General features: G+C 45.1%; 2 protein-coding genes across 6 annotated transcripts in view; both read left to right on the forward strand.

Moving 5' to 3' along the window:
- The window catches only part of raver1 (ribonucleoprotein, PTB-binding 1), a 43863-nt gene extending 30983 nt beyond the window's left edge, over positions 1-12880 (forward strand). For 2 of the 4 annotated variants that reach the window (XM_052042297.1, XM_052042295.1), the window contains 8 exons: positions 419-509; positions 1338-1525; positions 2335-2406; positions 2839-2919; positions 3555-3626; positions 4282-4404; positions 6485-6562; positions 10185-12880. In XM_052042297.1, the coding sequence (XP_051898257.1) occupies positions 419-509; positions 1338-1525; positions 2335-2406; positions 2839-2919; positions 3555-3626; positions 4282-4404; positions 6485-6562; positions 10185-10331 (852 nt within the window). In that variant the 3' untranslated portion in view covers positions 10332-12880. Of the gene's footprint in view, positions 1-418; positions 525-1337; positions 1526-2334; positions 2407-2838; positions 2920-3554; positions 3627-4281; positions 4405-6484; positions 6563-10184 lie in introns of all 4 variants that reach the window. The other 2 variants (XM_052042296.1, XM_052042294.1) reach the window with 2 other exon arrangements.
- A 2458-nt stretch (positions 12881-15338) lies between these two features.
- On the forward strand, positions 15339-23476 carry fdx2 (ferredoxin 2). Of its 2 annotated transcripts, none has more exons than XM_052041982.1 (5): positions 15339-15514; positions 18157-18208; positions 18676-18782; positions 21429-21516; positions 22372-23476. In XM_052041982.1, the coding sequence occupies exons 1-5, from the start codon at positions 15358-15360 to the stop codon at positions 22526-22528; spliced, it is 561 nt and encodes a 186-aa protein (XP_051897942.1). In that variant the 5' UTR covers positions 15339-15357; the 3' UTR covers positions 22529-23476. The 2 variants fall into 2 exon arrangements, with proteins under 2 accessions (XP_051897942.1, XP_051897943.1); XM_052041983.1 differs by having other exon boundaries at positions 15345-15484.
- Positions 23477-23503: the final 27 nt, after the last annotated feature.

A 23503-nucleotide genomic window follows, 5' to 3' on the forward strand; every position in this document is an offset into this window, starting at 1 on the left:
GACTCTTTGGGTCAGAGATGGGAAAACCAGTTCTTCAACCAGAAGTCAGTGGATTTTTAAAATCCTCTACCTAAGAGGATTCTGGGGATTCTATTGTTCAGAGCATTCAAGAATGATTTGGCCACGTCAGAACATTCTGGTCTTTAACATTTCCTTGTTTTGATGGTTATTTACCTGAAACATTAATTCTGTTTCTCCTTCCGCAGATGGAGATTGCCAACAATTGTTTTTTTGTTTTGGATTTTCAGCATTTGCAGTTTTTTTTTGTTTTTGTTCTTTTCTCATTTAACCTGTCAAGTTTGCCTGGTGCAGGTAGGGTCTATGTAGTCGTTCTGTTGCTGGAGCACTGAATGATTAGAAGCAGTTATCTTGCACAATTCTTGGACGTGGCTTGAATACCACCAAATTTGTGTTACAGCCATCTCTGTTGGGAGAGCCACCGAAAGATCTGCGGATGCCTCAAAATCCATACCTCAATCTGCGAAGTGTGTTCCCCGCTAACCTGCCTGGTAAGGGACAAGCTGGTAGGTTTAATTTACTTTGTTCAAAGGCTGAAGGATGGGGGGAGTGTGGTAAATAAGGTCTGCTGTTGTCCTTTGTCCTGTAAACTGCTCTGTAATGAATGTGAAACTGAAAGATTGTTCAGATTCTGTAATTTTCCTTTTGGTCCTGACTAGACTTATTTTGGCTTTTACCCCCAAAGACTGAAGCCAGGAAATGTGTGGCTCACCAGCCTGTAGTTACTTGGTTTACCTCTGCTGATCCTCTTAAATAAATGGAAAAACATCAGCTATCCTCCAGTCTTCTGATACCTCACCTGTGGCTAATGAAGATGCAAAAATCTGTCAGGGCCCCAGCTACCTCCTCCCTTACTTCCCATAGCAACCTGGGATAGATCTCATCCGGTCCTGGGCATTTATCAACTCCGTGTTTCATTTCATCTAACACCACTTCCTTAATACTGACTTGCTTCAGATTATTCACACACCCCTCCCTGAACTTGCTATCTTTTACATTTTTCTCCTTGGTGAATACAGATGAGAGGTATTCACTTAGGACTTGGCCCACATTGCCTGGTTCCACAGGTAGATTACCCCTTTGGTCCCTAGGGGGAACTACTTTTTCTCTATTGCTTCTGGTATAGTTATAGAATGACTTGGGATTCTCTTTAAACTTACTTGCCAAGGATATTTCATTGCCTTTTTGCCCTCCTAATTTCTTAAGTTCTCTCCTACGCACCCTATATTCCTCAAGATTCCATTGATTCTTGTTGCCTATACCTGCCACTTCCTATATTGAAGACCTTTTAGGCCTGAAAATGCTCTTTTCTCCAACAGCTAACACCAGCAATTCAATGTCCTATGGACACAGTACTGGTCTTCTGGGAAACTACCCAAGCTCCAGTCCCAGAATTCATCATGGATCTGGCATCAGTGATTATCCAGAGGCTGGAAGCAAACAGTCGGGTTATGGCAGCTTGGAAAACTATGATAATTACAACCACTCTTACAGGGACTATGGGCAGGTATGTTATTGATTTGCAACACAGTTGGGTTTAGTATAATTGGGTTGTTCCTTTTCCAGGTGTGACCATCTATTGTTAAATCAGTGTAATTTGGAGTGAATAATAAACCTGTGCAAAGATTTTGCGTCATTTTCATCCATACAATTAATCTTAGTTTCCTTCAACAACTGCTCATCTGGGTAATCGCTCTATTTGCAGCAAATTCTGAAACCGGGAATGTTATTAAGTACAGGCAAGAGTTTACAGTAGACAACAATAGGAGGCTGATTGCATCCAGTTTTTGAAATACTGTGGGAGGGGTGTGCGGAAACTACTAAAAAATTGTATTTGAGAATATATTACCAAAAATGTATAATTTTTGCAACTTTTATTATGTACTGAAGTACTTCATTGAACAGATAGTGTTAAATAAATATCCTATGTGTCTGCTCAGGCAGCTGTTGAAAGACCTGTGGTTCTATTTGGATTTAAACAAAACAGTTCTCTTAATGCCATGTCCAATATTTACCTTTCAACTAACAACACTAAACAGTGTTGTGGGTTCATACTGTGCATGTTTGCTGTGAAATGCTGGAACATCTTGGTTTCTTGCCCTTGGCGTCTTCCTTATCTGTATTGGGTATCCAATGATATTTATTGAAACGTGTTGCTGCTGGTGCTAGAGGGGAGTAATTTGCCTCGTACACATTAGAATGGTGACCTTAACTGTTGCGACTCTAACAGAAGCGTAGCTGAAATGTAAATACTTTGGAAGCAGCAGGAGAAAACTAAGTATATTTCGAGTGAACTGTCTAACTTTATTGTGGCAGGAAAGAGAACTGGAGCAATACCCACCATCGTGTGATCCTAGGTTTCGAGGGTATGGTCGTGACAGAAGTGAGGTAAATATTAAATGCATTCTTCAGATAGCTGAGCTAGGTTGGGCCCTGTTCTCGTCAACTTAACAACACAGTGGAGCACTGTTGGAGCTCTCTTGATGTGCAGTGTAGTAGATTTTAAAAACACGAACCAGGAATCATCTGATTCTGTTTTTTTGCCTGTATGGAGTTAACATGTCTCCACCAGAGTAATTGTCATGAATCTGAGATTTTTATCTGTACACTGGGCCAGAGGGGGATAGTACAGCTCCAGCAAGAGTTCTGGAGAGTTGAGGCTTGGCTTTGTGAAGGATAAATACCTGTTAACTGTCCTTTTGAGACTGACCATCATGACCAACTGAATGGGAAACCAGTAAGTAACATGAAAGAAGGAATTTGAGAACAATTGTTTCAATGGTGAAAACATGGTTTTAACTGAATTTTGTTTCTGATTAGGATAGGGGACTGGAGAGATACTCAAGGTCCCGTGATCCTGCCATGGGAGGAGTTCGGGGCTATGGACGTGATCGTAACAATGTGAGTATTGCAAGGGAAATGCCCGATTAGAAACAAGTGTTCAAGATGACATACTAGCCTAGGAATATCAGACTATGCTTTGACAGGGTAGGAGAGAGGCTCAGCATAGTCGCTATATATGTTAAGTAGCTGTGAAATGCCTTTTTGAGATGGACTAAAATAGCTATTTCAGTGAGAAACATACAGGTACCGTTAACGTGAGTGAAGGATTTTGACAAGAAGAATTTGATGAGACGAACTGGATGTACCTATTGCAGCTTGCTTCCCATAACAGATGTTTCAAGCAGAGTGTTTTGGTGCAACAGGGTCTGTAATCACTGCTGTCAAGTGGTATGGCACTGAACCATGAAAACTAGGCCTATGTTGAGATTGGTTCCCATCAGTGGAAGAGGTTAGGTAACAACTGTCTGCCTCGGCTACGTTGAGTTAAAGTCATTAACATCCAGGCATTCCCATTTATGATTGACAAATTGGCAAAAATGGTGGTGTTTGTAAAAATGCTGTAACATGTTGAATAACCTGTCTACTGTTACTGTTCATAATAGCCAGCTTGGACATTATTTGGACAAGGAGCTGATGCTTTTAGAAGGGAAATACTTTTGGGAATATCTAACTAATCAAGGCTTCCTTTGCAGGAAAGGGAGCTGGAACGATATCAACTTCCACTTGACCCTGGACTTGGAGGGTATGAATCTGACCAAAATCAGGTAAAGATTAGACTAAAGAACCTTTCAGCTGGGCAAGAGAGTAGTACCAGCATCCTCATCGACGATTGTATCTTTTATGTCTTAGCTAGAACTGGAATGGTCAAGATTATTAATTAATGAAATAAAATGTTAAGCTCTTGTTTTGGCACAGAACGATGGAGTGTCCAAAGTAGCAATCCACCAGATAAGGCACCATGTAAAGCTGTGCAAGCCTGACATGGATCAGTCCTTGGTCTTTGGGGTATTAGCTCAGTTTGGAGGGGTCAACCTTTGTGGTTCATCAAGTGGTCATTGTCTACTTGCATGGGATGGGACAGTGTGGGAATTGGAGGGCTTTTACTCTGGGTCCTCCTCCTGGTAGCTCTGTCTGCAAGTCTATTGAAAATTAGATCATACTTGCTACTACACTGGCCATGATAGAGCCTGCCAGCACAAAGTATCCAGATTGTATATGAATGTCTTCAAGATTGAGGCATTGAAGAGTGGCCAAAAGAGTTAGTGCAGAGGTGGGGGAATATAAAATGATGAATATCAGCTGTTCTTTCTGGGCTACTCTGGAGTTGTGTATAACCTTAAATAGATTAAGTGTTGTTAGAAATTGATCTTTGTTTATAGTGGAGGATTGGTAATGATCTATTTTTTTTGTTTAAAAAAGCGATCAACTCCATGTGGCTACAATGATTTGGAATCTGCTCCACCTCCACTGTACTCCAGCTCCCCCACATCCTATTTCACAAGTGGCTTAAGAGCAGGACTCCGACAGGGTTATTCCTCCAAGGTAGATCATCAATGATAGTGGGATGTATCATTATGCACATTTATTTACAGGCTGTTGTGAAGAAAAACTTTCTATCAATGACGCAATAGTTTAAAAGATGGCCCGCATTGTAAGTTGCTCTGATTCTGTGGACACTGATTAAGGATTCCCTCCCAACTTGATTGGGGCCCTCCATTGTCCAAATGACCTTGAGTTGTGACAATGGTCCTATTACTGCATAAAATTCTATCTCCGTAGAGCCAGAGGAAATAAGTGCACACCCTGTAGTGCAATCTTGCTGTTGTGTTCACTTGGCCAAGTGTGGAATGCTGCTGGTAAGCTGTTCTCTTGCACCTCTAGTGCCATGGTTTAGTATGAAAATAAGTTGCATCTTGGGTCAAGGGAGAAGTTGTTCTGTGATGCTCTCGCATCCCTCAAAGATCTCTGCATTAGTGAATTATTTTGAGAAGCACTAATCAGCAAAAATAATACAAGGTGTCCTCGGTGCTATCGAACCGTCCTTTCCCACAATAACCTGCTCATTGATGCCAGGTTTAGTTTTCACCTCTAAATTCCAAGAGTGATGTGTGAACTGCCCTTGACAAAAAAGGCTGCCCTTCAGGTGTGGTATCAGGAGGTCCAGTAAAACTTAAGTCATGCTTTGCATAAAAGAAGGTGGCTCTGATTGTAGAAAGTCAATCATCTCAGCCTTTGGATAACATTGCAAGAGTTACCTGGTGCACTACCCCAGGCCTAATCTTGGAGATGCTTGCTACTAATTATGCCAAGTTCAATATCACTTGTAACTGCAGTACCTCAGTCCACGCTGACTTACAGCAAGACCTCAACAACATTTAGGTCTGGGCTGATCAGCAAATGACATTGACTTCACAAAGATACCAGGCAATGAACATGTCCAGCAAGACAGACAAATCACTGACCTGTGATATTTGATGGCATTCCCTTGCAAAGATTCCTTCATTACCAACTCTTTCCACCACCTACAAGCCCCAAGCCCAGAGTGTGATGGAATACTCTCCACTGGCCTGGATGTGCAAGCTCAACACCATCCAGCACAAATCAACCTTGTGATTGTCATTGTTTACATCACTCTTAAGAATTATTTCTTCCACCAGTGACTACAAAATGCACTGCAATTACCTGCTTGGGCTACTCTAATGATGCGTTTCAAGCCTGCAACCTCCAAAAGGGACAAGAACTTCAAGAGTGCACTGGCACTCCAACTTGTTGCACACCATCTTGATATGGAAATAGATATCTAGTTCTTCACTGATTGTAAATCCTAGAACTCTCTACTCGACAGCCTTTGTAGGCATACCTTCAGAAGGCTAACAATTCACAGCAATGGCTCACCATCGCTTTCTGGGAGCAGTCTTGGATGGGTAGTAAACGCTGGCCTTGTTAACGGAGCCCACATCCCAAAAAACTTTTTCCTGCTTGAGAAATGATTGACTAAGCTGACTTGCACCATTTAACAATGGAAATTATTTTAAAGAAAGACCTTTCTAATTTTTCCCCTTCAGAACTAAGAGCTATGCTGATCTATAGCCGGCTGTTGAAGAGAAAATGTTAAGTTCCATTTGCCACTTGTTGCTACCTTTGTTAAACTGGAGCAGGTTGCTGCTTGCTAATTGATGCCCTAGTGGCTGCCTCTTGAGTAGCTGCTAGGAAACCCAGGGCCCATTTGGCATCCTGGAATTATTGGTCTTTATTGCATGCAAACTGCAGGATGATAACACCAAAATGTACCTGAGTGTGAGGTACATAGGATCCCGTAGCACTCCTATGACTTTTTGTCCCTTTTAAGACCAACGAATCTATTATCTCAAAATGACCGAGATTTATATTCTGTCTTTGGGAATCAGTCTGCTTCTCTGCATTTGTCATATTCTGGCTGACTACTAAATCAGCGAGAGCAGAAAATATGTGCTTTGGGTTGAGGGAAGAGTCTTTCACAGACTTCTTATGAAAGACAGATGGCCAGTGTTATGTTTTTACTGCTGTTTAATTATTCTCATGGTATGAACTGAATCTGCTGTTAAACCAGTTAGAGATGTAACTTTTCTTTGGCCTGTTGCAGTTAAATCCGCTGCTGAGCTCTGGGGCAGGACTCCTGGGTGCTCGGCCCTCCAGCTCCCCACCAGGCTCCCTGCTGAAGGTAACTGTCTCACTTCTTGATTCATTTGTCTGCTCACATTGTAAGTTGGAATTGTGCCTAATGCAAACTGCAATGTGGCCATAGTGAGTGTTCGCCAATGTTGTAGCTTCGACTGGCAAAGGATTGTGCCTTGTGCCCTAATTTCTCAGGAACTTAATTGTCTGTTAAAAGTCCAGAAAGTTGCTTTCTTAGAAATCAGCTATGTTGAAACAGGATTTAAATTAAGACATTCCATTGATATTAATTAAATACTGCTTTAGCTAGAGAGATTCTCACATTTGGTTATGATCTCTGAGTGGGATCTCTGAGTGGGATAGAGATATGCACTTAAACGAATGAGTGTCTCATTTCTCTGAAATAGGAGGTTCCCCATCTCTATTTAACCCTATGTCGTGAGAATGCAAGAAATAAGTGGCTTGGCTTTTACGAAAGATGGATGAGATTGTTCACATTTTTAGTGTTGGTACCACTTAATGCCCATTGCACAAATAAGTTTAGTTCGTGCTGAACTCACGAGTCTTAGCTTTATCAGCAGCAAGTTATAGAATACAGGAAGATCACATGAGCACGTTAAATAACCAGGAAGCAAATTGCATTGAGGATTTTCTGGGCTTGCTGGGTATTGGAAAAGACTGCAGGCAAGAAGGTCTCACCCATCAAGAATGTTGCTGACACGTTTGGGGGAGTCATCCGTGAACATCTTTGTTCTGCCAGGGACAACCAAATTAATGCAGGGTGGTAGAAAATCCCTCGAAGTAAGTCATGACTGCATTAATGTGTGATCTGGTTTTGAATCTTTAGAGACTCAATGGAGTTCCAGATCCCTGTGCCAATACCTTCAACGGTTTTTAAATTCTTCACCACTTGATGCCCCATGCATTGAGCTGAAACAAGTCTCGTGCCAATTGATAACATAATTTGTTTTCTTATCTGCTCTCAGGATATAATGCTGCTCAATTCAGTGTAATTGCAGTGATATAAAATCATAAGATAGAAATAGAGTTAGGCCATTCAGTGCCTCATTGCCTGTTCTGCTGTTCAGTAGGATTGAGGTTGATCTTTTACTTCAGCACCACTTTCCATCGCTAACCCCATATCCCTTGGTTCCCTTAATATCCAAAAATCTATTCATCTCTTGAATGTTCTCGTCAGCTAAGCCTCCACAGCCACCTTGGTTGGGGAATTCCAAACATTCACTATCCTCTAGGTAACAAAATTTCCCCTCCACACATCCTTTATTTTGTGACTGTGCCCTGATTCTAGACATCCCAGCCTGGGGAAATATCATCAAGGGTCTGTAAGAACTTTGTATGTTTCAGTGTGATCACCTTTAATTAAAATTTTGGGGAGTATAGTCCCAATCTGCTGTATCTCTCCTCATAGAACACCACCCCATTTCCATCCCAATCAATCCGCTAAAGCTTGGCTGCACTTGGTCTACCTTGGGGAAGGAGACCACAGTATTCCAGGTGATTTCAGTACGATGTCTTTACTATTATCCTCAAAGCTGCTGGCACTGAGGACCCAATATGTTAATTTTCCTTTATTGTTTGCTGTACCTGCACTTTAAGTAATTTGTAAATAAGACTCTCGGCATACATTTGCACTAAGGCCTTTCAATCATTTCCTGTCATTTTAAAAAATCTCTGCTTTTCAATTATTTCTACAAAAAGATTATTTCTCATATGTCCACATTATATTCCATCTGCCATGTTCTTGCCCATTCACTTAGTCAGCCAGTTCACAATAAAAGAAATCCAATCAGATTAATTACTGCCCAATCATTACTCCCACTTATCAGAAAAATGATCAAATCTGTCGTTGACTATGTTGTCAATGCCCAGTTCAGATTCCCCCAGGACCATCTGACTCCACCTCATCACAGCTTTGGTCCAAATAGGGACTAGAGAGCTGAATTATGGAGGTATTGGTGAGGTTAACTACCCTTTCGCATGAAGATGACATTTGAGTGTGCGTCAAGGTATCCTGGTAAAAATCAAGTCAATGAACATGAAAGGGAAAACATTCCAGTGATTGGAGCCATTGTCTTGCACCAAGATTTAGATATTTATTTATTAGTCACATGTACATCAAAACACACGGTGAACTACATCGTTTTGTATTACTGAGAATGTGCTGGGGGCAGCCCGCAAGTGTCGCTGCTCTTCCTGCGCCAACATAGCGCGCCCACAACTCGACCTGTACGTCTTTGGAATGTGGGAGGAAACTGGAGCACTCAGAGGAAACCCACGCAGACACAGGGAGAACGTACAAGCTCCTTACAGATAGTGGCTGGAATTGAACCTGGGTCACTGGTGCTGTGGTTGTTGGTGGTCAGTCATCCCAGGTGTTCCTGGGCAGTATCCTATCCCCAACATCTTCAGCTGTCTCACCAATGACCTTCCTTCCATCATAAGGGTCTAAGTGAGGTTACAGTATTTGCTGCTGATAGTGCAATGTTCAATTTCATTTGCAACTCCTGGAAAAATATTTGCATGAAGTCCCTTTACATTCTTAACTCCACACTGCCACCCCATTTTGTGTGATGAACAAATTTAAATATAATAGGCTTGGTGTCTTCATTACAACAGCTGATACAACTGGTAATGAACATTGGGGCCCCTGCACTGATTCTTGCAGAAGCCCAGTAGTCAGTCTCCTAATCCACAACTGATTTATTTATCCCTACTGTTTTTTGTCCATTAACCAGTTTTTGGTCTTCACTAGTATGTCACCCTCCAATCCCACATGTTCTAATTTTGGTTAATAAACTCTTCTACGTCACCTCATCAAATGCCAAATGTGTCACATCTGCTGGTTCTCCCTTATCAATTCTGCTAATTGCAACCTCGAAACTTCAACAGAATTGTCAAACGGGATTTCTTTTTCCAATATATCTGTGTCTTAATTTTCTAAGTGCTCTGTTAGTCTTCCTTAAGAGACTCTTGCATTTTCCTTACTAATAGTGTCAGACTAACTATCCTGTAAATCTTTGTAATCTCTCTCTCTCCCTCTCTCTCTCCCTCCCTCCCTCCCTCCCTCCCTCCCTCCCTCCCTCCCTCCCTCCCTCCCTCCTTAAATAGTAGGGTTCCAATCTACAGCTGACAACCAAATGCATCCACTGTCCTAATAGCCACCTCTTTTTAAAACCTTGATAGAAGTCATCAGCTCCTATGGCTTTCTCAATATTGTATTTTACTACTTAATACTCTTCCATTAATCCTAATTCATTTATGCTTCTGATTCATTCTAGATGTATTGTTCTCCATCATTGGCAGCTGGTTTCTTGTATCATCTTCCTTGAAAAGAGATCCAGAGTATTGGTTTAATTACTGCACCAGTTCCATGTTCCCCAATATAGCTTCTCTCCCAGGCTGTAAGGGACCACCATTAACTCGGGATAATCTTTTCTTTTTCACATCACTGTCAGTCTGTTTTCATATTTGCTAGATTATTCTACTTTCCCTTATCGGTTCCTTGGTCATTTGTTGTTGTATGATAACATTACCACTACATGGCTGAATTTTGAAGCATGTCATAGGATTGGAAGTTTGGAGAGGGGGAACATGGGATGGAATAGCTAACATTGGACTGTAAATTACCTTGATTCTCTCTTTCACAGACTCCACTCATTGGCCACAAGCGGGGTGCCTCTCACCTGATCCCATCACCTGAGCCCAGTCCAGAAGGAGGCTATATCGGCCAGCACTCTCAAGGGTTGGGCGGCCACTACGCTGACTCTTACTTGAAGAGGAAGAGGATATTTTAGCTGGGGACCTGGTGTTTCCATCCAGAATGATTCAGTTATATTTTGCTTAAGGGTGTAAATCTTGTATAGATATTTTTAATCTCAGTTTTTTTTCTTAATGTTTCGGGGGAGGGGGCTATCTTGTATCTGAATGTGGGATATGCATAAAGCTGGAACTTGCAGAGCTGGCTGAATCATGACCCTGCAACACCAGGAGTGTCAGCCCCACAATCACCCAGTGTGGGCTTGCACACAAACCTGCTCTTGGTCGGGGGGGGAGGTGGGGGGGGGGAGCAGCGAGGCGTCAGTTGCCATATCTGCCTCCTGTCAACAACCTCATGGTTTTATCAGAGTACTTGAGACTTGTGAATGAGGCAGGCAAGTGAACAGCTTCCGACTGTGCGTGTAGTATTTTTGTTCTCTACAAATTTAAAATTGGAAAACACAATATCTACCTTGCAATAATATCCATTGTAACAAACAAACACCTCATTTGATCCTGTCTCCCTGAGAATGGCCACATTGTGTGTGGTGCTGCAGCAAAATGTGCACTTTATATGTCAACATTTTAACCAAGTATTTTACTTCAGACCCCAGGCTGTCATTCTCTTTTGTAATTCGCCATGCTGTTTGCTCTAAGTGTTTCCCAGGAGATGGGAATTATTTTTGTGAGTTATTTCCCTTTGTTTTAATTGGTCTGCACCACAATTTTGGCTTTTAAGTTTTGTCATGACTCCGTCTAGTCTGAATTTCAGTCCTTGTGCATACCCCTAACATCTATGGGTTTCTTTTTGGTGTTTTTTTTCCCCCTAATTTTTCATTTCATTCTGTGAATCAACTTTTGCCTTAATTTAGAACTTTATTTTTAATCTAATTTTTAGGGAATTATTTGCAGTGAAAGGGTTACGTGCTCATCCTTTTGCATTTTTTTTAAGAAGGCTGAGTGGTAGGCATAACTTATTTTGTCCCTGCCATTTCATTTGGCATGTGCATTGGAGCCTGTGTTAGTTTCTCTTTTTATCGCAAGTTTGTTCTGCAAAGACTTTGTTAAATTCCTGATGCCTGTTAAGTTGTGGTCCTTTTATGTTGAGCATTGTTCTGTGAGGCTTGGGCAGAATCCCTAAACTGGCAAATATGGGACCCTAGTGGTTTTAAAAAAAAATGTAAATATAATAAGAAACATTTGCAGCTAAGCAGACACTGGCTCTAGGTTAAAGCTGCAGAAACTGGAAACTACCTGTGCTGCCTATATTTTCTGGTAAACATGCCTGTTTTGTCTGAAGCTTGCAGTGGAGTATCTCTTCTCCCTTCAGCACAGCTCTGGTCCTTGAAATTTCTTGGGAGTTGAAAAAAAATTGGTTTCACTTGACATTTGTCCAATTTACATGAGAGCAGCACAGTAGGATTTCCACAGCTAACCTTTAAATCCCCTCGGCCTCCCTGATCTCATCAGACATCAAAATACCAAGGTGAAGAGTGAGTTATTAGAAACAATTATTTTCACCTGAAGGAAATAGAAGTTCACTACAGCTGAGAGCTTTTATTATCTTTCTCCTGCTGCCCTTACCAAGCAAAAATGGGTAGCTTTTGGCAATGGCTAAGAGGTGAGAAACCTTTGTGCTGGCTTGGTGTGACATTTGGAGAGGGGAGGGTGGGGGTTGCAGAAACACAGAGCTAAACATGGGCCAAAAAAAGTATCAATGGTGCATAAACAAACTGCTTGTGAGAAAGTGCTTTCTTGTGAGTTAATAAAGATCTTTGCACCTACCCAGCTTGGTATTGTTGTACCCAGCCCCTCAATGTGTTTTACTTTGTGCTTTGACTCTTGATCATGCTACTGTAAGAACTCTGAGCAACCAAAATACAGGATCTACTCTGAGGGATGTGAGGGTCCATTGCAATGAGGAACAGGGATTCCAATATAAACAACTTGTTGAACCTTCTCTAGGATGAGATACTGCATTAAAATTCTGGACACCAGCCCCAACTTCTTCCCCTCAACTGTGGTCAGTTATGAGACCCCAGCTTGGCTCTCCCAGTCCAGGACTGGGGATCAAACCTCATGGCTTGGTGCTGCTTTAAAGGGAAATGGTGATGTAGCTGAATCCTGAGCTATGGCAGTTCACCAGAAGTTTGGCCTTAAATCAGAAGTAAACAGGTATGGTGTCTGATGACTGCTTGTCAGCTTGGGACCCAACTGCAGTGCTCCATTGGCGGAACACCCTGCTTATCCAAGGTTCCTGGATGTGCTTGGAGACCACAATTTGTGCAGCATGGATCTGAAATGGGTGTGAAGGAAAGGTTCCTGTGACATTTAATGCAAAGTCCCTGCATCCGTAACATTAGAACAAATGTTGGCCTCTTGGCTAGGTGCAGGTGGAAGAGAAGCTCTGTGTCCTTCTCTCCTTATCCATGGCACCAAACCTGGGCATGTGAGGGTGGAGAAGGTGGTAAATGGGGGCCCTGGAGGTTGAACTTCCTGCTGCTGTAGGATAAAAGGCCCTGAAAGGATGAAAGTTCTTGATCGTCGGACGTGTTTAGCTGCATAATTAGTTAGAAAACAAATGCAATTTCACGTTTGGAGATTATACTCCATATCTCTAATAAAATTGGAATTTTCTCATGTGTTGAGTGCTTTTTAAGAACAAAACCTGTCTCATCACTGCCAGTATGTTCATTGGCATTCAAAGCTGGTCCTACGTATGATTTAGAAGAACAAATGTTTGAAACCTTGCATATGCTTTTTGTTTCCTATATGCAGGTTCGTATCCTGACCAATGCATTTCTGGCAACGTTTTCATTCTGTAAATGTAAATTGCACCTATTTTTCATCATTCGTTTTTTTTTGGCCATGTCAGCAATCAATGCTGTTGCAGGTTCTGGTCACTAGGCGGCTTCAGGGTGAATTTCTTCAATGCAGAAATCACTGTCATCTTGTTCCTTTTCAGGCAGACCTTTAGGCTGCAGGGTGATTTGCTTCCCACAGCGGATGCACTGATTCTCCCACACAAAGAGAGGGTGGTGCTTGACGAGGCGGGTGGATAGTTCAGGATGAAAACACAGGAGACTGCAGATGGGGGAATCTGGAGCTTCTCAGTGGGTCAGGCAGCATCTATGGAGGGAAATGGACCAGTCTACATTTTGGGTTATTTCATCTGGACTGAAAGAGTAGACGGGAGATGGCCAGTATAAAGAGGTGAAGGAAAGGGGCGAGGCAAGAGCTGGCAAACAATATGCAGATCTGGGGGGGAGGAGGGGTTCATTGACAGTGGGAGGTGATGGGTGGAGGGAACAAAGGGCTGCATTTTATGGAATCTGATGGGAAAGGAAGGTAGAGGAACCAGGAAAGGGAACAATGGGGGGAGGGGACCCAGTGGGAGGAGGGTGTGGCTGATAAGTAGATGGAAGAAGTGAAAGAAACTGAGATCAGAGGCTGAGGGGTCGGCTTTGAAAGAAGGGTGTGAGAGAGAGCTTGGGGAGATCAGAAGGGGAGCCAGATTGCCTGAAATTAGAGAATTCAGTGTTCGTGCTGTTGGGCTACAGACGACCCAAGCGGAATATGAGGAGTTCTAGTTTGCGTTTGCCCTCACTCAGGCAGTGAAGGAGACCGGGGGCAGCGTGGGAATGGGGAGGGGAATTAAAATGGCTTGAAATTGGGAGTGCCAGGTGGCTTTAGCAGACAGTCGGCAGTTTAGAACGTGTGCTTCTTTCACAAGAATAGGAGAAATCAAAGCACCATTTGGTCGCTTACACCTGCTCAACAATTCACTGAGATCCTGGTTGATCTTTCACCTCAGCGCCACTTCCCTGTACTAATCCCATACCACTTGATTTCCTTAAAATCCATACACTTATTGATGTATTAAATATTTAGTGGCTGAACCTTCACAGCCAGCTGGGGTAGAGAATTCCAAAGATGTACCACCCTCCTGGTAAAGAAATTCATATTTCAATCCTGAAAGGCAAACTGCTTATTTTGAGAATCGGACCCCTGCTTCAAAACACTCCGGCTGGGGGAAACATTATGTTTACACCTATCCTGTCAATTTGCATATTTCAATGAGATTGCCCCTCATTCTTCTAAATTCACTGTACTCAATCTACATTTGTAAAACAAACTGTCCATCCTCGGACTCAATCTGGTGAACATTCGTTACAAGTAAAACTTTCCTCGGGTAGGTAATCCAGATCTGTAGGTAACATTCCAGGTGCCGGCTCACCGAGTTTAACAGAGGAAGCGATCAAACTCCAGAACCAAGTTCATCTTAATTTATATAATCGAAATACAGTACAAACGATGTGGGGATGCACGTAGACCACGTTCCAAGTCATTACTGACTCTTGACTAACCGTGTTCCAGTTTCCCAATCTTCTGTCGTCGAGATGAGTGGTCAGGAGCCAAGGATTCAGTGAGATGGAGACACAAGACACTGTAGATGCTGGAATCTGGAGCAATACCAAAAAAACTGGTGGAGGAACTCCTTGGGGAGATGAATTGTCACTGTTTTCTGGTCGAGACACTGCATCAGGACTGACGAGAAAGTTAGATTTTCTTCCAGACTTTGGAAAGGGTTCAAGGAGAGGTTCAATGTCCCAGTCCAATCCACTAATTTGGAAGTATTGGTATCGGTATTGGTTTATTATTGTCACTTAGGTACAGTGAAAAACTTGTCTTGCATAGCTCTATGAATCTCTACCGATCATACAGATCAATTCATTACACAGTGCAGTTACACTGAGTTAGTACAGAGAGCATTGATGCAGTACAAGTAAAAACAGTAACAGTACAGAGTAAAGTGTCACAGCTACAGAGGAAGTGCAGTGCAGTGCAGGAGAGCCTGCCATCTGGTTCCCTTGGGCCACCTGGAGGTTGCTGTGCAATGGCCCCACATGAACAGAATCCTTCCACGCAGGGCTGGCGTGGGGACAAATCATCCTCCAGCCGAAGAATCAAGTCAGTGTACCTTCCCTTTAAGAGCCTGTCGTCGCCTTCCCCTTTAAGAGGCCCGGCGATGACGTCACGCGACAATCACGTGCTGGGACCGTCATGGCGGCGGCCAGCGGGGTTCGGCGGTGCCTCGGGGTGGCCGTGAGGGCCGCCCGGTGCTGCCCGTCCCTGCGGCCGGGGCGGCGGCTCTGCCCGGCCCCGGGCCGAGACCTCCACGGCCAGCCGGGTGAGTGCGACAGAGAGGCGGCCCAGACAGGTGGGAACTTTCGCCTTGGGAACAGGCGGTCACCCGGAGGGGAGGAGGGGAGAGAGGGGAGAGGAGGAGGGGAGGGGAGAGGAGGAGGGGAGGGGGGAGGGGAGAGAGGGGAGGGGGGAGGAGGAGGAGGAGGAGGGGAGAGAGGGGAGAGGAGGAGGGGAGGGGAGAGGAGAGGAGAGGGGAGGGGAGAGAGGGGAGGAGGAGGAGGAGGAGGGGGAGGGGGAGGAGGAGGAGGAGGAGGGGGAGGGGGGAGGAGGGGGAGGGGGAGGAGGGGGAGGAGGGGGAGGGGGAGGAGGGGGAGGGGGAGGAGGAGGGGGGAGAGGGAGGAGGAGGGGGAGAGGGAGGAGGAGGGGAGGGGGGAGGGGGGGGAGGAGGAGGGGAGGAGGAGGGGAGGAGGAGGGGAGAGGGGGGAGGGGGGAGGGGGAGGAGGGGAGAGGGGGAGGGGGAGGAGGAGGGGAGAGGGGGGAGGGGGAGGGAGAGGGGGGAGGGGGAGGAGGAGGAGGGGAGGGGGGAGAGGGGGGGAGGGGGGAGGAGGAGGGGGGGAGGGGGAGGAGGAGGAGGGGAGGGGGGAGAGGGGGGGAGGGGGGAGGAGGAGGAGGGGGGGGGAGGGGGAGGAGGAGGAGGGGAGGGGGGAGAGGGGGGGAGGGGGGAGGAGGAGGAGGGGGGGGGAGGGGGAGGAGGAGGAGGGGAGGGGGGAGAGGGGGGGAGGGGGGAGGAGGAGGAGGGGGGGGGAGGGGGGAGGAGGAGGAGGGGGGGGAGGGGGGAGAGGGGGGGAGGGGGGAGGAGGAGGAGGGGGGGGGAGGGGGGAGGAGGAGGAGGGGGGGGAGGGGGGAGAGGGGGGAGGAGGAGGAGGGGGGGAGAGGGGGGGAGGGGGGAGGAGGAGGAGGAGGAGGGGAGAGGGGGGAGGAGGAGGGGGAGGAGGAGGAGGAGGAGGGAGAAGGGGGTGAGGGGAGGAGGAGGGGAGTGTGTCCCCAGGGGTGGGCGGGAAGTGGAGGAGGAGCCTTGGTGTGGTCTGATCTACTGCAGATGAAAAGCCTGGGGGTCGGGGTTGAGGGGGGGAGGGGGGTAGACAGGTGTGAAGAAAGGAAGGAGGGGATGGGTGATAGGGACCGTTACGGGGGAGTGGGGTAGGTGAGGGGTCCAGTGGAAGGATGGGAAGGGGCAGGTTGCGGGGCACTAGTGAGGGAATTCCTGGGTGAATGCTTGTGTCAAGGAGCAGGTTGAGGAGCGACCTGAGGGATGGGACGTGGGATTGAGGAGAAAGCAGGGCACCGGGCACTTGCAGAGTTGAAAGTAGGGTGGGGGTGTCAAGGGCAGGAAGGTGGATGGGATCTTGGGGGTGGATGGGGGCAGAGAAAGTGCTAACTAGGGGTAAAGGAGTTGGTCCGAAATAGTATCCCTGTGCAGGAGATTTAATGGAACACATTATTAACTTTGTTGGTGTCATATTTGACCCTGAGGTGATCTTCAGAATATCTATCACTGCTGTCGTGAAGACCACCTCTCTCACTTGCATAGCATTGCTGACTCTGACCCTGCCTGACTCCATCTATTGAAACTAGATTGCCTCAAGATAACTGTTCCAATGCACTTCTGACTACCTGCCCTGTCTTAATATGTGGCTTCATCGATCTGCTTTTTAAACATATGCATGCACAAACTAAGGACTTGCAGAATCCATTCAGAATTAGACCTGCCTGGAACATTATTCAGAAGGTTCCTGCAGCATTTGGGTGATATCAGCACTACCACTTAAAAAAAAATCATTCATTAATTTTAAATGCTCCTGCTTTTCCTTGGTCAATGCATCTTCCATGATAATGATACAAAAAAAATTCCAGACACCAATCACAAATTGCTGAAGACTGTTTCTCTTTCCATGGATGTTGCCTGACCTGTTGGATATTTTCCAGCACTTTGTTTTCTTTATTTCAGATTTTCAGCATCTTAAATTTTTGGATTAACATTTTGGATCAATTCCCTTTCAGAATTGATACAGTATATTTCAGATTATGACACAGAAGGATCCCTTTGGGTCTGTGCTAGCTCCCATTATTCCCATTCCTGATGAAGGTTCTTCGACCTGAAAAGTTAACCCTGTCTCATTCTCTGCAGACGATGCCTGACCTGGCTAACAAAGCCAGTTAAGAGTCCCCAGATTACCGTGTAATCAGGAATCACACAGATTGGTTAAGGATGGCAGATTTTCTTTCCGAAGGACACTGATCCTTTGTTAGGTTTTTATAACAATTCAGTAAACGCTGGTCATCAGTACTATACTGAGATTAGCTTTTTATTTCAGACTTGTTTGATTAATTGAATTTAAATATATTAGCTTCATGCAAGAACTTGAGCTGGATCATTAGCTTCATGGGAGAATTTGAGTCTCTGGATCATGAATCCAGTAATTTCATTAATATGCTACCATACCTTGTGGACTAATGAAATGATGAGCTGAAACTTTTCCTGTGGATAAGAGTAAATATCCAGATTTAATGTACTCAGCCGTATTGTAGAAGTAAACCATTCACCAGATGTTTAATTGCTTTCCCAAACTGCTTGTGGACTGGCAGTTGGGCAGCTTCAGTGTGACACTGTGTAGTCCTGGGTTAAACACAGTGACCACTCTTGTTTCTCTCCAGATGCCCGTCAGTGTGAGGACACAAGCCAGAAACCTGAGAGTTCGACAGATGTGTAAGTACAAAAACCCAGCATTGGAGGTTGTATCTCCTGTTCTGTTCTGCCATCAGTTCAGTTCCTTGTCCTTCCTCCTGAATGTGCTGCATCATGCTGGGTTGTGTACTCCCTTATGGTGAAGGTCTGCAGAGTAATGATGAGCTCATCATAATTTCCAGTGTGTAAGTCACACAGGGCATAATGCATAATGTAACCAGGGGTCTGACCTTCTGTGAGTTTGCAGTGTGGACACTTGGCTATGGAAGTGACTTCTGAGAGAAAGCATCTGTCACAGCCACAGCTGGGATGCCAGGCACCTGACAAAGGTACTGGAACCCTTCTCCAATTGAGAAATCAGCTTCAGGAGAAAATTGACGTGTTAATTTTAACAGCCAGCTGTCAATAAATTGGAAAATCTCAGATTATTCTTAACTAGAACCATGAATAAATATTGGTGTCACAGGCAGTGTTTCTCCTTGTTTCAGAGTAAATGTAACTTTCATTGACCGATCGGGGCGGAGAATACCTGTGAAGGGGAAAGTAGGAGACAATGTCCTCTACTTGGCTCAGGATCACGGGATTGATCTGGAGGGTGAGTATTTACTGGAGAAAACTTTAAATTCTTCACCTTTGCAGTTTCCTGAAGGAGATGGATAGATTGACTTAGTGATGTTGGTTGAGGGCTAAATATTGGTCAGGGCATCAGACTGAACTCTTCTTCCAATAATGCTATGAGATCTTTTATCAATATTGGAGTGGGAAAGGATAGTGCTCTGCTTTAAAATCCATCTGAAAGAACCTCTCAGTCCTGCATTGGGAGTGTCAGCCTTGATTTTTGTGAAGTCTCTGGAGTGTGACTTGAACTCAAAACCTCCTTACTGTGGTGAGAATGCCTCCCACTGAACTTCAGTTTATGGTCCAGGAGGAGCACATACTAATCTTTAATATGTTTACCTCACTCAAGTGCTCTTATTTGCTAAAAGCTTTATGAAATATCTGATCTTTTCTCCTGAGCATCCCTACACTTACACAAGTGTCCAATTTTTTTTAAAATGTAGGTACTTATTAAATAGTTAGGTACGCAGGCAATTTGTGTGAAGTAGGTTCACACAATCAAGGTTGGTTAAGGTGAAATATTGCCCAAGATTCTCTTATCTCTCTAAATTCTCACGTGAGGGTTAATGTTCTTTCTTTAGTAACAAAGGAGAAAGCATAGCCTCACCAGTTCACCACCTGCTAGCAGATGTGGCCTGGTACATTGTAGGAAGAGAAGCTAGTTACAAACGTGCCACCTAACCTTGCTCTCTCATGACCTCACAAGATAAGCTGCTGGCTGACACTCACTCACTCTCTTCTCCCCCACCCCCCCTCTCCCCACCCCCCTCTCCCCCCCTCTCCCCCCCCTCTCCCCCCCCCCTCTCCCCCCCTCTCCCCCCCTCTCCCCCCCCCCTCTCCCCCCCTCTCCCCCCCTCTCCTCCCCCCTCTCCTCCCCCTCTCCTCCCCCTCTCCTCCCCCCTCTCCCCCCCTCTCCCCCCCTCTCCCCCCCCTCCCTCTCTCTCTCTCACACACACAATCACTCACGCCAGCTGTTAATCACACAATTTGTTACTCCATCTTTTCCCCTTGCTCTACCACTTCCTATGACATTCCATTCCCCCACTGATGTTCTTCACTCTCTATCCCCACACAGAGATCAAACTTCCATAGGATAAGGAACATTAACATACATCATCTCTATTTAGGTTGAGACAGCGTATTCCAGGATACATTTTGCTATTTTGCAAAGTTGTGCACAGATAACTTGCTTAGCGCTGTGGAACTCGTGTTAAAATGGGTCATTACATGTGTTACTGACGGCGGTGCTGTGCTGGGATCCTGACTGAGGGCTCAGTCCTTCACTAGCTCTCCTGCAGCATAAAATGGTTGCTGTATAGTGTGGAGTGGATGAGCCTCTGATACCGTGTGTGGTGGCTGCAACGAGGGCTGACCAGCACAGTGGTGTGGCCCATTTTCTGGGAACTGGCAGCAGCTGCTCTCTGAATTGACAGACCTCGCGCGTGACGGAAGCTGCTGTCTCCATCCTCTTTGTCTGGCTGCACAGCTCTCCGCAGCCCAGGGATTTCTCTATGGAAATGAGCTCAAAGGCTGGTGATAGTTGAGGCTTGCTCCTGCAGAGAAACCTCTTGTCCATCACGTCCAAGGAGGTGGGGAGACAGACTGCAAGGTCCGGGCAGTCAGTCAGCATGAGGAGCAGGTTCTGCTGGTCTCCGGCAGTGGTCTGCATGGACTCTGCTGCCCTGAGCCCCACAGCTCAGCGCTCACTGATGCCTTCTCCTCTCACTCCCAGTATCACCTCTCACAGGCAGCCTTGCACATTCCCTTTGTGGTTCACTCCGCTCTGAGCTATGCAGTGAAAAGGTCGCTGTTTAATCACTGCAGGATCACCAGCGGAGGGAGGGATTCCCAGCACAGCAGCCAAGCAGAAGTATTTTCTCTAAGTAGAGGGAGTGGGTATCTGTGCATGTTGGGGCTCCAGGACCAAAAGCACCATAAAGAACCAGCACTCTGTGGGGCAGAGCTAACCATATGACCAGCGTATTCATCGGTCAATGTCCAGGTCAGTCAGCAGCAGCCTGTTGCTGGTTTTGTTTTCCCCTCAGTAAGGCATCCCTGATTGGCAGTGTCAGGTCACTGGGTGTTACAAACACACCACAGAGTGTTTCATCCATGCTCTGAAGGCTGACAGGGAAGGATACTCAGCAGAGAGGTCATCAACGAGCAGCATTGATTTAGGTAATTGGTTGAGCTATTTTCACCCAGAGAGATGTACAGATTGTCGGGAAGTGGAGGAAGCAGGAATCTGCACCGAATTGGAAAGTTACCTGGTTGTTCTGATGTTCTGTAACCACACCGGTTCAAGAGCTTCTCATCCACAGACTGAATGACCTCTCTCTCTCTGTGAAAAATATTTTACGATGAAGTTACTGCTTGTAACAACTGATCAGTAACCCCGGCGTGTGTGTGTGTGTGTGTGAGAGAGAGAGAGAGAGAGAGAGTACATTCATGTGATGAGTCGGCGGTGTACATTCTGTGTAGATCCGGGCAGGGTCAGGTATAGCTGAACGATGCCAGAGAGCTGTCCCTCATCTCCCCCTCCTCCCAACGTTGCTCAGACACCCACCAAACCTTTGAGAGAAGGTTAGAATTCACTGAGGCTACATTTGTTTTCCCTCTTAAGGTGCTTGTGAAGCTTCCCTGGCATGTTCCACTTGCCACGTCTATGTGAATGAAGAGCATTTCGATAAACTTCCTGAAGCGGTTGAAAGGTAAAGGTTATGTTGTGTATCCACACTCCAGCTCAGACACACTAATTTACTCATTCATCAAGTGTTGTATTATAGCTTCCATCTGTAAAACAGTTATCTTCACAATCAGAATCACAATGCAATATTTGCAGCATATGGGAATAATGAACTAACCCTCTGACCACTGCCTTTAATGCTGGAAATTGCAAAGAAGCCCAGTTGTACGATTCCACTCCTTCCATTGGTGAAGTGTCACTACACAGCCAGGCTGTGTGGTTCAACCTCCACTAAAGATCAAAATGTATTACACAGTAAAGGAGCAGATAAACAGTTATTATAAGGTTACTTCTAATACCTTAGATCTGTTGCTGAAGTGATGTTTGAATACCTCTGTTGGTGAACTGCCCAGAACCTGGTGAGTTCTCTCTGCCAGTTGGGTATTGGACTGATCTGAGCATCTGAATGCTGCTTCCTAAACACAAGTTGTTGTGGATGGAAGTCACCCCATGGGATGGGTGAAGCCTAAGGGTATCTTCAGTTGATGTGTTTAGTAACCTTAGTGTATGTGTAGAATTCAGTTGCATTAATATCCTCAATCACGGACTATATTGGTATCTAGTTATAGTGAAAGCTGGGAAACAGTGATTTGATCATAAGTTGATTAACAGAAGTGAAGGAGACAAAAACACTAAGAATTCTGCAGCTGAAAGGATGTAATTAAAATGTCGATGTTAAAACAGTCAAGCTCTATTGTAACTGAGGGTAGGAAGTCATGGCAAAATGTATCCAAATCTATGGTCAGATATGGGGCAGTTTTAATACTTGATCAGATGTATGCACTAGGGTTTGCAATGAGATGAATGTGTTTGTTGCCAGGGAGGAAGACATGTTGGACATGGCACCAGTCCTACAGCTCAACTCCCGACTGGGATGTCAGATCATCCTCACCAAAGAGTTGGAAGGCATGGAGCTAACACTGCCCAAAATCACCAGGAACTTCTATGTGGATGGGCATGTGCCAAAACCCCACTGATGGGCAGTGGCCAAGGTAATCGAGATCTCCCTGTATGCCAGGTCATCCAGTAACGCTGCTAACACACAACGTGATGATGGATGGTGCCAACACCTCGACACAGGAGTGAGTAGGCATCAGAAGCAAGTGGAAAATTTGGACTGGAGAGAAGACAGCGGACAACCTATCTCAGGGAGGGGTGCTTTCCTCTCATTAGTCTCTCTTCTTCACCCAGTTGTTGTGCCTTTGGCCAATGAATGAGATTAGGATGGAAAGGTAGATGCGGTCATTTTTGTTTGTATCTTTCTCTTTCCTTTTCCTCTTCATCCTTTCTTGGTCCACCCAGTGCTTTCTTTCTGTGTGTTGACTATTCCGTTGAAGAGCTGTGGGAACACAGCATTTATCTGTATTTACCATATTTATGTTTATCTGTTGTGTTTTTGTATGAATCCCTTGACGGTTGCAATTTCCTGCTCTCATTCCTACCAATGGGACCAGAATTACAAGTTAAGCCTGTACATTAAAATATTTTTGAACTAATAAATATTATGGGATGCCCACCCAATGTTTAAGGTTACAGCTTTGTGATTATGGAAAATTACTATCTCTTTCCCTCACACACATCCCACTCCGTCTGGTTATGCCTTGTCCCTGGCAGTTTGTGTAAGTGGTACTGCAGAAGTGCAGATTGTTACCTGCCTTCTCAATAGCAGTGTTTGATCAACACTGGATCAGCTTCTAGACCACTGCAATTCATTATACATGTGGGTTATTTTAAATGTTTGTTGCAGTCGTTCAATGTAATGTTGCACTTTGAAATAACAGGAACTGCGTTGTTTTCGTACGTTCGCCGATGAGGCTGGATTTTAAACATTGGGAATTAAATTTTGTGCATATTATTCTCTGAATTGCTTTGTGTAAAAAAAACAAGTGTCAACAATAAATGTAGAGCCGTTTGTAGAGCGTATCGTGCCTGTATTTGAGAACCCAAGGCTG

This window comes from Pristis pectinata, chromosome 31, assembly GCF_009764475.1.
Source record: "Pristis pectinata isolate sPriPec2 chromosome 31, sPriPec2.1.pri, whole genome shotgun sequence".
NCBI lineage: Eukaryota > Metazoa > Chordata > Chondrichthyes > Rhinopristiformes > Pristidae > Pristis > Pristis pectinata.

Bases quoted from the DNA above. Each gene is read 5' to 3' on its own strand.
- fdx2 (XM_052041982.1), top strand. From the start codon at position 15,358: ATGGCGGCGGCCAGCGGGGTTCGGCGGTGCCTCGGGGTGGCCGTGAGG. The intron at 18,783-21,428 runs GTGAGTATTTAC...TTCCCTCTTAAG, and splicing joins TCACGGGATTGATCTGGAGG to GTGCTTGTGAAGCTTCCCTG. The intron at 21,517-22,371 runs GTAAAGGTTATG...GTTTGTTGCCAG, and splicing joins CTTCCTGAAGCGGTTGAAAG to GGAGGAAGACATGTTGGACA.